At 39.9% G+C, this 12995-nt stretch overlaps 1 protein-coding gene across 1 annotated transcript in view; it reads right to left on the reverse strand.

Moving 5' to 3' along the window:
• Positions 1-12995, reverse strand: part of LOC104168956 (sodium channel protein type 5 subunit alpha-like) — a gene marked incomplete at its 5' end in the record, with an annotated part of 137117 nt that overhangs the window by 5785 nt on the left and 118337 nt on the right. The window contains 2 exons of the mRNA XM_009709740.1: positions 500-553; positions 7174-7455. Of these exons, the coding sequence (XP_009708042.1) occupies positions 500-553; positions 7174-7455 (336 nt within the window). The remainder of the gene's footprint in view (positions 1-499; positions 554-7173; positions 7456-12995) is intronic.

Below are 12995 nucleotides of genomic sequence, written 5' to 3' on the forward strand. Positions count from 1 at the left end.
TGCCAGGAGCTCCTCCACCTTCCTTGAGTGGAGCTGCTGGTTGCAGAGAAAAACTTGCACAAGCTGAAGATATAGGGACCGTTGAGTATGTGGGTTACAGGGGAATGCAATGTAAACCCAGCACTTGAGGCTCTATTATCAGAAGTTAGATCTTTGGAAAATATGGCAGTCAACAGGGAGAGTGGAAGAAACAAAGAGGACAATTTAGATTTTTGGTAGACTCAGTCTCACGCTGGAGGTACCTCTCTGTGTTGGGAGTTTTGCAGTACGAATAGATAAACCAGTTGTGTAGAACTGAGCACTACATTTGTTTTAATCTCAGAGTTGCGATGCTTCAGTAGCAGTTGCAAAAAATGAACGTCCACAACTGTCTCAATCAGAGTAAGACAGGGACAGGCAACCTGCGTGTATCTGTTGTTGTTGTTGTTGTTGTTAAACACCACAAATGCTGCGAAAGTCAATGCAAAAGGAAATGATTCCTTTCCTTGTAGTGACCTACCTCTCGTGAATCCACTGCTGCATACATAATATCCATCCAACCTTTAAATGTGGCCTGAAAAAAACCCCACAAAATACGTAATTAAGCATATCAAATAAGTATATCTTGAAATGTTTTTATCATCTCTGTGATGAGTTTTCAAAATGCAATGTTGAGCATATTTGTTGCAGTTAATGAATTGCCTCTCCTTTAAAGCAATATTTATCCATGAGTTTATGTTCTTTTAGATACTTAAAATAATTCTGGATTCTCTCATTCATGTTTTCTGATCTTCTGCACTTGTAGGGATAAAACAGAGGTTTTTAAAAGAGATTTTAAAAAGGACAGAAAACATGGCAATTAAATCTTTGGAAGTTTTGACCTTAAGAATTTCAAGTAATGAACAGATATGGCTACACAGGACAACTCGGAGCACCATCCTGCACAAGTCTTGGACCAGGTGAGATGGATTCCATCCATATTGCTTGTTCAGACTGATGGGCAGTGACTACGTTGTCACTGAAGCTTGGATTCTGCCCTTTTTTAAAACAGGGTAAATCAAGGCAATGTTAAAGCCCAGGGAGCTGCATAAATCACAGCTGACTTGAAAGGAGCAAAGGCAATCAGCACCTGCTGTGAGCCTGGCCCTGGAAACTCAATCTGCTTTACTGTTCAGATTTCTTTTTTTTTAAATCAGAGTTTTAATTTTTTTTAAAAAAAATGTTTAAACAAGGAAGGATTCCACAAAAGTCAGTGTCTCTTACTGGAACCTGTAATAGACAAAGGGCGGGCAGTGATAACACTCCTAGGAGAAGAAACATGTAGAAGTGATTTTACTATTCTGTAGCAAAACCATGACTCTCTGCTCTCAATATATGCCTTTCATTAGACACAGCTTGATGCTAAACATACCTGGCATTAGGTCTGACTCTGGCCTAAGCCACATTGCCTTTATTTTAGTTTGGGGTTGTTTTTCATTTGACTTCTGACCCATTTAGACTTACGCTGGATTTAAAATCAGTCTGAGCAGATAATGAGGCATTTTTAGATTTATTAATTTAATCAGATTTACACTAGCATGCATGAAAGACCCACACCCAATATTTTTTTGCATCCTACTGATACTTCGGTTGAATTTTCTCCTGGTGCGTAGGCATGCAATTCCAGATAATGCTAATAGGAATTCGGCCAGTGGTTCCCAGGAGAATCCCAGGCATTTGTGTTGAGCTAGGTACAGCCAGTAGTTTTAGAAATGCTCCATTATACACTCTCTATTATTAAATTAAATCCTGGAGGTAACATTGCCTTCCCATTTCCCTCTGAAGGCTACTGAGCCAAAGGAAAAGGTACAAGAGGTCAACCATATTTCTCATGAAAGTACATATAAAATGTTTGAAAGGTTGTATTCATTTTTATCTACTGGTTGAAAGAGATTAAACCCCCAAAACGAGAACCCTTTGGAAAATCTATTCCATGGTACTGTGTGTTAAAAACCACTTTAGATGTAAAGCATTTACAGGATTGATCAGCAGTTTTATTGAAACAAATAATTATTTGAACCTGTCATGCTGATTCTCCTTAACTGTTCTAATATTTTCCTTTTTTGCCGTTCTCTTTCTAATCTGATGACAGATTTTCTGGTGTCATTACAGTCGCTTGGAGCTTTCAGCTCAAAGTGCCGTTCAGAAAGCGTGGACAGGGTGAAACAAGAAATCCTTTCCCTGTGGCACAAAATGATATGATCTTAGCCTGTACTTTTCTCCCATTTGGGAGGAAATCTTTTCTCTTGAGTACCTCTTTTACCCCTCAATGTGTACCACAGAGATGAGAGATTCTACTGTAAGGCACAGTAGTTTATAGCGGTAACAGATGATGAAGTGATCTGACAAAAATAAATATTAAGAGAATGAAGTACTGTGATTTTCTGTTTTTCCCAGTTGTCCAGAAGTAAGAGAATTAAAAATCCATGGGGCTTCTGGTAGGTTCCCTAGATACTTCATCTGCAGAGGGTAAAAAATACTGAGAATGAAAGAAATATAACACTGGGGAAAGAAATTATTTATCTGGAATTAGTAACCACTTACACTCTGGATAAGGAAGTGACAAAATCTTCATGGGAGTGTTTGTGATATTATCCTGCCTGGAAGCTATCCAGAGAAACACCATTTTCTACTGAAACTGTCATGTGATGAGATTATCTACTGATAAACTCATCTTGGGATGGGATTACATTTTGTTATTTGACTGGTGGTTAGAGCTGCAATGCAGTAAATTAGTGGGGAGGAAGACAGATAGGTGGGACGGCACTAGCTGCCCTCAAACCAAATGGTCCCTTAAAATAAAACAAGCCTTTAAACCTGCGAGGATTTTTTTTTTTTCTAGAAAAGGACTGCAATAGTGCAACAAAAATGGCTGCTTTTGATGGAAGAAGTACTGGTCTTTGCATTTCTGAAATGCTGCTTTAAGCATTCCTATTGGTGAGAGAAACTTATGAAAGTTAAAACAGAGCCATCAATAGTACAGCCAAACTACACGTATTTAAGTTGGCTATGCTAACTCCACTGTCTGCTGGCTTTTCTGTTGAATTTTTCAGTTTGTTCCGTTTCATCATAGCAGCAATTTTATACTGGACATTTGTTTTGTGTTTATTTCTCATTAAGACGATTTGCTGGGGAGGGCACCACCGAGCGTTGGACCCATCAGAGCAGCCCATAGGTCTGCACTCCACAGGGCTATGCAGGCTCCAAGAACACTGCCTCTGCTCCCATTGAACTTCCACCAGTAATTCCTCATGGAAATACTGCTTACTCCTGATCTTTGGAGATATGGAGATATCTACCCTAGCGCATCAATTCATGGTTTGTTCAGAAGCATAGATTTTTTGCACATTTTGCATCCACAGCAAAAGTAAAATCTAGCATTACAGTTTACAGAAGTGCAAGAGATCGTGTAACTCAGTAACTTTAGACACACACCGCTGTCTCATGACCATTTTGTAGCTGATTTATGAGCTCAGTCATGACTTCGAACCTGGCATGAGGGGTTGATTTAACTCTACAGCTCCTGATTGCTGTAATGGTCTAGGAGTGCCTCTGTTGTCTGGAATCCCAGAGTGACAAAGAGGTGTAGGTAATATTAGATGTAAGTCTGTTCCTGTCTAAGGAGAACTTTTACAAGCAGGCCAGATGCTGCATGAGAGACCACTTGTTTTCTTGGTGTTCAATAGATTGCTGAAATTTCAAGATAGGTTGCAAAAAAATATGTGGAGATGATCATAAAGTGAAGGGAAGGATTCTGCAAGGGAAATGCAAAACTCCCCCTGGACATTTAAGAAACTTCTTTCTTCAGCTCAAATACAGATTTATAGAACATAGGTGCTATGATCTGCAAAGCAATTCTGGGAATATAGAAAAAGCATTACTGAAGCGCTGGGTTGTAGCAATGATTTTTTCCTGATAGATTAGGGTGTTAAGGGTGTTAAGTCCCTAGAAGAGTGAATCGCCCTTGCAAATTAAAAAGTCATGATTATAAAGGTCTTTTCCTCCCCGTGAATGAAGCATTTCTCTTGCTTGTAGAGTGAGCATAGACTACCTCCTATTTTAGTAATCTGTTGTGAGACCGCCCGTTTGTTAGTTGGAGAAGCTTGAAGCTTGACCAACCGCTTCAAATGAACGTTTTCTCATTAATTCAAAATGGCAACTTCAGAACAACATGATGGATCCTAAACAAGATAGGAAAAGAGCAAAGGATATTTGGGCAAAGTTTCATGCAGCTCTCAACTACACTGTCAGAAAGTTTGCCTCTGGATAGTAGTAAGCCTTAAAGTTACCATAGTAGCAGCTTCTCATTTCTTTCAAGGATGCTGTAGAAGTGAAGACAGAACATTAGGCAGACAGATTTGGTTTACATATTTCCATTTGGATTTTCAGACACATTCAGGCATTCAGAGGTAACTTCAGAGTCACTTAAAGAGTGTGTTGCAGCAGCTGAAAATGTCAACAGTCAAAAGACAAGTCCCACTTAAAAGCTCATATTTTGGATCCCGGAGGGTTGTAACCAAAATGCTTATCTCATCATTGCTGTGCACTGTCTCAGTGTGCACAAAGATGCATGGATGTGTCTGCCTCTCTAGGAGAGCTGAGCTGTTAACTGATCCCCTGCAATTCCTATGGTAGTTTGCTCATGAAATGTGACCCCATATGGAGGATATTTGGAAAGGAGCACCTGTAACCAACACCCTTCGGTTGGAGTCTGGCAAAGGAAATCCAGATGTTTGGGCCTCTTCTCTGTGAGTGTCACCTTTACACTTTATTGCCTAAGACCATCATTAGCAGCGGACATAAGAGCTCCAGGTGCAGGATGAAGGTTAAAATCAATCCCCTAATGGTATCTGGCTCCTGCCTTTTGTCCTGGAAGCAGGAGCCAGCACCTGCCATAGAAGCTGAACAAAGTTTTAGGGCTCCCTCATGTCCTGCCATGATCAGTTTGTCCAGCCTGTACACTCTCTATATTTATGGCACTTCTTTTTTACTTCTGCAACTTGAAAACCTACTTCTCTGCTACCCAATATGGGAATGCAGGTTTGATGGAAACCGGCACAGTCATCAAGTCCATTTTCAGCTGGAAAACAGTGGTACTAGACCGTCCCTTCATAAATGTGCCGAGATCCACCTTATGACTAGTTATGTTTCTTCTGCCATCACTCATCCCAACAGAAGGCAGTCCCACCTGCTGAATGGTACCAGTACCTTCAGTGCCAAGTGCTCAGGAACTGATACTGCCGAACAGTAGAAGGGACTGCTTCAGGATACGCCTTAGGAAATGCCAACTTACGCAAAGTTGCAGATTTTCAGAAAGTTGGAGCTTGAGTCTTATAAGAGAAATGGTGAAGGAATAACTACTACTCTGATGGAGTTTTTTTCACCAAGCAAACCGAGCATCTGTTATACAGTCATGAAGAACATAAGCAGCACAATATTTTAAACCTGGAAACTTTTGCTCAGCTGGATTGGATGTTTAAATAAAAGACAAAGAAAGAATTATATAGAATGGAAAATCTAATTAAAGACATCCAAAGTGAATTAATCTGCCCTGCATGGGTGAGCTGAATATCATAATTACATGCAAAGGATAAAAGCTCTTGCTTTCAGCAAGTTCAGCTTTATGTCATGGAAAGAATCAAAAGTGGTTGTGCCCATTCTAACCTTTCTGCCTTCCAGAGGGTATGAAAGCAAAGACTCGAGGACAGTGGTCGGAAGATCTCAAACGCAAGCGTATGTGGACCAGGAATAGAGTATATAAGGATAAGCATTTCTACAATAAAGGAAAGCTACTTCATGGAGCTATTTCATGCATCTGTGACAGAGAAAAAAAGCACTAGGAGAAAGAAAACTTGCATCGTGGGAAGGAGAAGGGCTGGCAGATCTGATGGGGACCTGTGGGAGGTTCATGCCCTCTTGGAAGGGCAGGTGGGGGCCCAGGGTAGTACCCTACTGCATTGCAAAGGGTGGATATCTATACGTGACAGCTGAATTGAGCTCCCAGCATGCAAGTTTTTATCCCAGAAGCAAGGAATGCCATCACAGATGCTTCAATAAAATAACCTCCTGGTCCAAGGATGTAGCGAGGGACTTGTTTAACTCTGTACATAAAATGCAATACAACAAACACTCCTGGTGCGTATGCAGCCCTTGTCATCACTAGGCTTCAGAGCAACTTAGCAACAATGGAAATAAGTATCATTACCACTATTTTACATCAAGGTCCCATAGAATTGAAACACAAAGTTATTTGGCTAAAATCACTCAGCAGTCCAGTGGCAAAGCCTAGACAAGCACATGGAGTCTCCTGTGGCTCTGTCCATTAGGTTGTGCTGCGTCACAACACAGTAAATCTCAGTGCATACAACCCGTTTATCTATGTTTTCCATTTGTTGTTGCAAAAGCTTGTAAAAGTGGCTTACTTCTGTCTTTATAGATCAAATATTGCCATCGTATTTGAACCTCAACAGTCTCTTCTCTGATAGGCTCTTGTTACCTTTCCAGAGAGACCAGGCTGCATGGAGTTACAGCAACCTGATCACCACTACATTTCGTAGTTCGGTTCAATCTGGCTCATTATGTTACGAGCTGGAAATGAGGTGAGGAAAGAGAATGAGAGGCACCAGTGTCCTTCTTGAACATCTCTATGGAAGGTGAGCAGACGACTGTAAATTAAGATTACTTTGTGACTACAACTTTATGCAATGACTTCAGCTGAGTAACTGAAGGCACTACAACTTCATTTTTTCTAAGGAGGGAATAGTGAAGTCTCAGGCTGTTCTGAAAGGCCAGTGCACTCTGTCTGCATGAACTGTCCTTCCTGGACCATGACTTTTTGTTTCTGGAACTGAACTTTGCTCTGGATTACAATATTGACAAAATGTTTTTTTATTCACCTCAATAGTCCCATCACCTCCCAGAGGTCTATATCAGTGATGTACCAGAAACTCAAATTAAAAACAGAAGCTGCCATAAATATCTCTAGACCAAATTAATATGCCAAATAGGACTCGTTTACAACTGAGGAAGAGCATTCCCCTGACGGGTAAGGCTGAAAGAGCCAGAAAAGTTCAGAGGTTAACCTGAGCCTTTAAACTGATGATTTCAATAGGAACAAGCAACATTTGCACATCAGTTTATGGTGGTCACACTTACCACTTGTAGCAGAGCCAGGTACCCAGCACCAACATTATCGAAGTTAACTTTAACTTTTGTCCAGTAAAACGTGCCTGACACGTTATAGAGTATACAGTCACTCATGTTGTTAATAATTTTAGAGTCTAAAGGCATATCTCCTTCTGTCTTATTAATGCACTTCCCAAACTTCCCAGCAAACAGGTTGACTCCCATGATGCTAAAGATAAGCCAGAAGATGAGGCAAACGAGCAGAACATTCATGATGGAAGGAATGGCTCCCACGAGGGCATTGACCACCACCTTGAGGGAAACAGGAGAGGAAAACCAGAATTAATGTCAGCACTTATACAGACACTTGGCTAACAAGCTGTTGTGCACCCTTGATTAACTAGGCTGAACCCTGACATGGTAACATGTGGATAACTACTAACACTACCTAAGGAGCCCGGCCACCATTAAAGGCTTCACACATGATTATTTTTTTCCTTTTGTAATTGCAGAGCTAATCTATTGGCATCCCATCGATAGGAGGATGCTTTTTCAAGAGGAATCTTCTAATTTGGGAGCAATCTGTGAAGTCATCTTGACCTCTCAGATCCTACTAGATAATACACTTCAGTCAAATTATCTCTCATAATCATACAACTAATTGGAATTGGCTGGGGTACATAACTGTCTCAAAATAGACAAAAAAAGATTTCTGAAATCTTTTACTGAACTCAGGCTTCCATAGTCCTTGGGATGTGAACTCCAGCTGTGATAAATTTTGGCCATTTAAATAATAACTGATTGAGACATACTGTACTAAGCCAGCTTCCCCTGTCTGATCAGTATGCATGATTAAAACAGTGAAACCATTCTAATTTAACAAAAAATGCATTATTTTTTCCTGTGACATTCTGTAAAGTTCCTACACACCAATCCAGGCAGGGCTGTAAACCCCTGTGTAAAATCATGCGTAAAAATGAAAAGCAAAAGGAGCTTTTAAGGTGTGGGAATGATGGCACTGGCAATGGACACCATTCTGAAGCCATGCAAAAGAAATAAAGGTCAGACCCTCTACAGCTGTCAGGTTTGAATGCAGCATTATAATACCAGTACATCAACCAGGCAAACTGCACATCGTTTACTGTTTTGAGCATTAAGATGTTTATGCATGTCCATCATTATACTAAAGACGTTTTCTGAGGGAAGAAGACTATCACAAAATGTAGTTTCCCCCTTCCTATGTCAACAAGGTTTCTCCATATTCACAGCTTCTGGAGATGTTGCCATTGCACAGTCCAGGCAGAGCTGTCTGACAGCATTATTGCAGACACCAGCCCCACTACATGAATTTGTCTCCATCTCTGCCTCATACTTTGGAGATTAAAATCTGGTAGGCAGACACTAAGCTCTTCCTCTTCTCCATCTACATTTCTGAAACTGAGACAAGGTGATATCGATCCATAAAAATTAAATTTTATTCAATTGTGAATTTGATTATGGAAAAGCTCTTGTTTTCTCTTGTATTAGTGTCCAATTTTCTGACAAGCTAGTAATGTGACATTAATTTCCCCATCTTTGCATTGCTGAGGAAGAAAAATACCCGGAAGAGTAAAATGGGCTTCATGCATGTATAGCAGCAGCTTCATCTACAATATACAACACATAATTATGTGGATCTTTCAAAATCCAGATTTGTATTTTGAGCATTTATGAATGAAGCTAATTTTCACACAGGAAAAGCTGCTTGACCATTTTTATTTTTTTTTCTGTATAGGCCCATTCCTGATGACTTTTCATTTTCTTTCTTTTTTTTTTTCTTTTTTTTTTTTGCTAATTTTATCTTTCAGTTTTGGATGTTAATCAATTTCTAAGTTGATTGTTTTAAGACCAAATTTACCGCATTAACCAAAATGCCAAATAATTTCCAAATCAAGGGCTTTTTTGGATATAGCCTCGGCCCTTGTCAAAGTAGCTTTCATTTGCTGCTATGCAGGACAATACTTTTGTTCAGTTTTAACCCATGCTAGCACAAAGCCACTGTACTTATGTTACATATGCCACTGAACCCAGCTCCCATCCGCAAGCCCCATGACAGGACACAGACACAGGTTTCAGCAGTGCAAGTGATGGCCATGCCTGCATCCTGCTTTTTTCTTTCTGCTGAATTCTGTTCAATGGCTTGTAGATAACAAAACACGACGTGAGGCTGGAGCAAATCCTGTAACACCTCTCCAAATGAATTATTAACAAGGGTTTCATTCTTCTCTCACTGCTTCTGCTCTTACACCAGCCTGATGCCATTTGGTCTGCTGGAAGCACTCCTGATTTGAACTGAGACAAGTGAGAAGACTTAAAGACCTGGATACATAAAGGGAAGTTGTTATCATAAATTCATGTTAAAAGTTCAGCTGTAAACCTTGCCATGGAAAAGGTTGAATTTCTCCTGCATCTAGGAATAGCATCATATATAGTCATGTATAAGAAAAAGTTTCATACCTCTTGGTTTCCGTCAAAACCTTTATAGGTGAAACCACTTCCAGGTGACTCCCCAAAGAGGGATAACGTAGAAACTGAGCCACCCTCTGAACTAATCCACAGAAGTGCAGATCTATAGCCTGTGCCTGGCCTCCAGCTCTCCTGATCTCATAGGCCACCTCTTCAGCCGAAGCTGATTCAGATTTTAAATCCAGAAATAGACTTGCACAGTGTGTTAATCCTCCCTTTGATACAACAGAGCCCATCAGACTTCCTGCAGTAATTTCAGGCCCAATTATAACTCCTAGCCAAGCCTGGACACAACTTTTGCAAAGACAACTAATTTACAGTGTCACAATGTCAAATAACAGACAAAAAAAATTATTATTAGATAATCTATTCCTAGCGTCCTTTGTTCTCACCATTAGAAACAGGTGCTGTATTTTTAGGTTGAATTTGTTCAACTTGAGGCACTAGTCATCTGCTGTTAGATATATTCTCCTATCATTCCCGTCTTCACTGCAGGTGAGTTACCATTGAACATTGCTTTGGGTAATTAAAAAACCAGAGATTCTTTCTAACTGCCCTGGTTCCTTCAGATTTCTAATCACATTCGTATCTCCCTGCAGAGACTTTCCCATCTTTAACACTCCATTTCCAGCAGTTTGGTGGAATTCCAGTATTGAAGCACTGCTCTCTCCCTCTGCTTTTTGGGTTATTTTCCTGCCTATTGACGTATTGTAATAGTCACCTTGTTTATTGGACCTGCCCAAAAACTTGTGTCCTGTTGAACAGTCATCCCGATCCTTAAGTCCTTCTCAGCTGCTGTTTTCCAAGACACTTCCCCCAGAGTGACCTACTTTCCTCCTCCCAAGGTGTACGATGTATGTGGTTTTACTATAACGCTTGTTGTGCAATTGATCTGTTTTTCACTGTGATCCAGATCAGTCAGTATAATTCCCGTAACATCACTTACTACTCCACTCACTTTATGGTTGTCAGCAAAGATTTTATGTTTTCTTCCAGATACTGTTAAAGTCCAGATTAAGGACAGTTCTCATTCTGAAGGATCCCTCACCCTGAGACACTCATCACCAAATTTACAGTGTCATCACTGTTTACAATTACTTTTTGAGATCCATCACCCATTTTAAATTAATTTAAAAGATGTTTACTTGGCTTGGTACAAAGCTCGTGTTTTCATCACAATGTCCCGTGGTATCAGATTCCTTTCTGAAATCTAAGGATATTATATCAGCACAGTTACCATCATCAGCATAATTTGTAATCAAATCAAAGGACCGTATCAGTTTTACAAGAACTATTCCCATGAAATCATGCTAACTAGCATTAATTATGCTATTTCTTTCCTGCATGTATCTTGTAGCAGCCTCACCATGACTTTGCCTAGTATCATTTTCACATTAAATGGTCTATCATCATCCCACTCATCCTTTTAAAATACTGCAATAACCTCCCTTGCTGGGAAGAAACTTTCAGGGAAGTGGTAGCTCTGAAATAATTCCCTGATGGACAAAAAATGAGGACATGTGGGAAGTTTAATGATTTGGGACAGGCAGGTCTAAATTTACTAATACGGTTCTAATATGGCCTGGAAAGCAGTGGGTGAGGCAGGATGGTGGCACATGCATGGAAACCCTTGGGTCTACAGTAACTGTCAAGTGGGATACTGGTCTTTTGGGGGGACAGAAGGACAAGATGGCAATAGTTCAGCTTTATTTTGCAGATCTCTCATGGGATAGGAGCTGCTGAGACTTGTGGCAAAATCAGACAGGTTCCAGACTGTTCGAAGACAGGGAAAAAACTGAAGTCTGATGGTAACAGATCCTCTTGGCTATCCAAGTGTTACTTGGTGCCTTTGTTTCCAAAATTTAGGTACAGTGTCAATGAAATAAGTCTCTTGCTGCAGTATAAATGAGAGTTTTCTTACTCCTGTTCCAGTCATGCAGAGATCTCTGAGTTATTCAAGAGAAAGATGTTATAAAGCAAACTATTATTATTTTCTTACTGTCAGTGTTTGCTTCTCAACATTACCATTATTTAATCCATCACTGCACTGGTAATTTTCCTGTGCATTTTGGAGCATATGAACTCCTAATAATGAAAGGTCTAACTGTCCCTAGTCGTGTTAAGTGTGGTTAGACAAACTAAAAATAAAATGATTTGATTTTCCAATAGCACGTATTTTCAATTACGCTTTATCACAGTTTACAAGCTAATTCACTACCTCTGATAGCTCAGAATGACTGAATACATTTCAGCTGCAGCAATGGTACAGGGAAGAAAAGGGATGTTGAGTCAGGGACCAGGGGGGCCTACAAGTATGAGCATGTTAGGAAAGAAACTTGCTGGCCTGATGCTTGTGTGTACACCACGTGAGATCTCCATCAAGCGAACCTCTTGCTAGTCTCAGATAGAGATGTGAACTTTTTCACGTTATTTCTTTCCTATTTCAGTCTCACTTTTCAGATGCTTTGGGCTAGTCTTCCCACTGTTTTTCAGTTTTGAATCCAATTTAGTTAAACTGATGTAAAGTCATGAGTGAACATTCTTATGTCAGCTTAGAACATGTCAAAGGCATTTCGCTTGAGCTTGCAAATCCACCAGTAGAAGCTAAGCCTTCATAAGCTAGATTTAAATTGATTTGAGAGAGTCCATGTACAAATCATTCTGGTAGTTAAACTAGTGCAGGTTTTGCTGATACCAACTTTTGCTCAATTTGCGAATGTTTAATAAAGACTTGGGATGAGGTTTTCAGATGACATAGGAGTGAAAGCTTTAATTAATGTCAGTAGGGCAACATCACTTTGTGCCAACTGAGGATCTGCAGTTTGCTTTTCGTTTATTTTGTGAATAACCTTTAAAATATAGCCTATGTTTGCTGAAAAGAGCGTGGTGAACAAAATAATTCAGGTTTGGGTGCCCAGATGAATAGAGTTTTTTGAATATTTTTGTCTTAGTATTAACCCAGAGGAATGTGGTCTGCAATTAGATTTGTCTGATCGTCATCCATAAAAATAATGTGATTTAGATAATCACAAGGTCTGTGGAACAAAGCTATAGATCCCCAATTCTGATCATCCACAGAAGAGTCAAAGTATCAGTACAAGGTTTTCATAAATTGCTCTACCACGACATTTCCTGGGTTATCTCAGTTGTTAGGCTCTCTAACCTTCAGTCTGTGTTACTGCAAGGCTATGGCAATGAGAACAGTTAATTGCTAGGAGCCGAGTGCATGAACTACACATTTTAGTCACTGATGATTTAGACCAAAATTTTGTCTACAGGAAATCTTTACCCTGAATATACCTCAGTAGGAAAATCGTAGCATTTCTGTTGGCCTAGTAGAGAGATTT

Source organism: Cariama cristata, unplaced genomic scaffold (assembly GCF_000690535.1).
Source record: "Cariama cristata isolate BGI_N322 unplaced genomic scaffold, ASM69053v1 scaffold591, whole genome shotgun sequence".
Classification (NCBI taxonomy): Eukaryota; Metazoa; Chordata; class Aves; order Cariamiformes; family Cariamidae; genus Cariama; species Cariama cristata.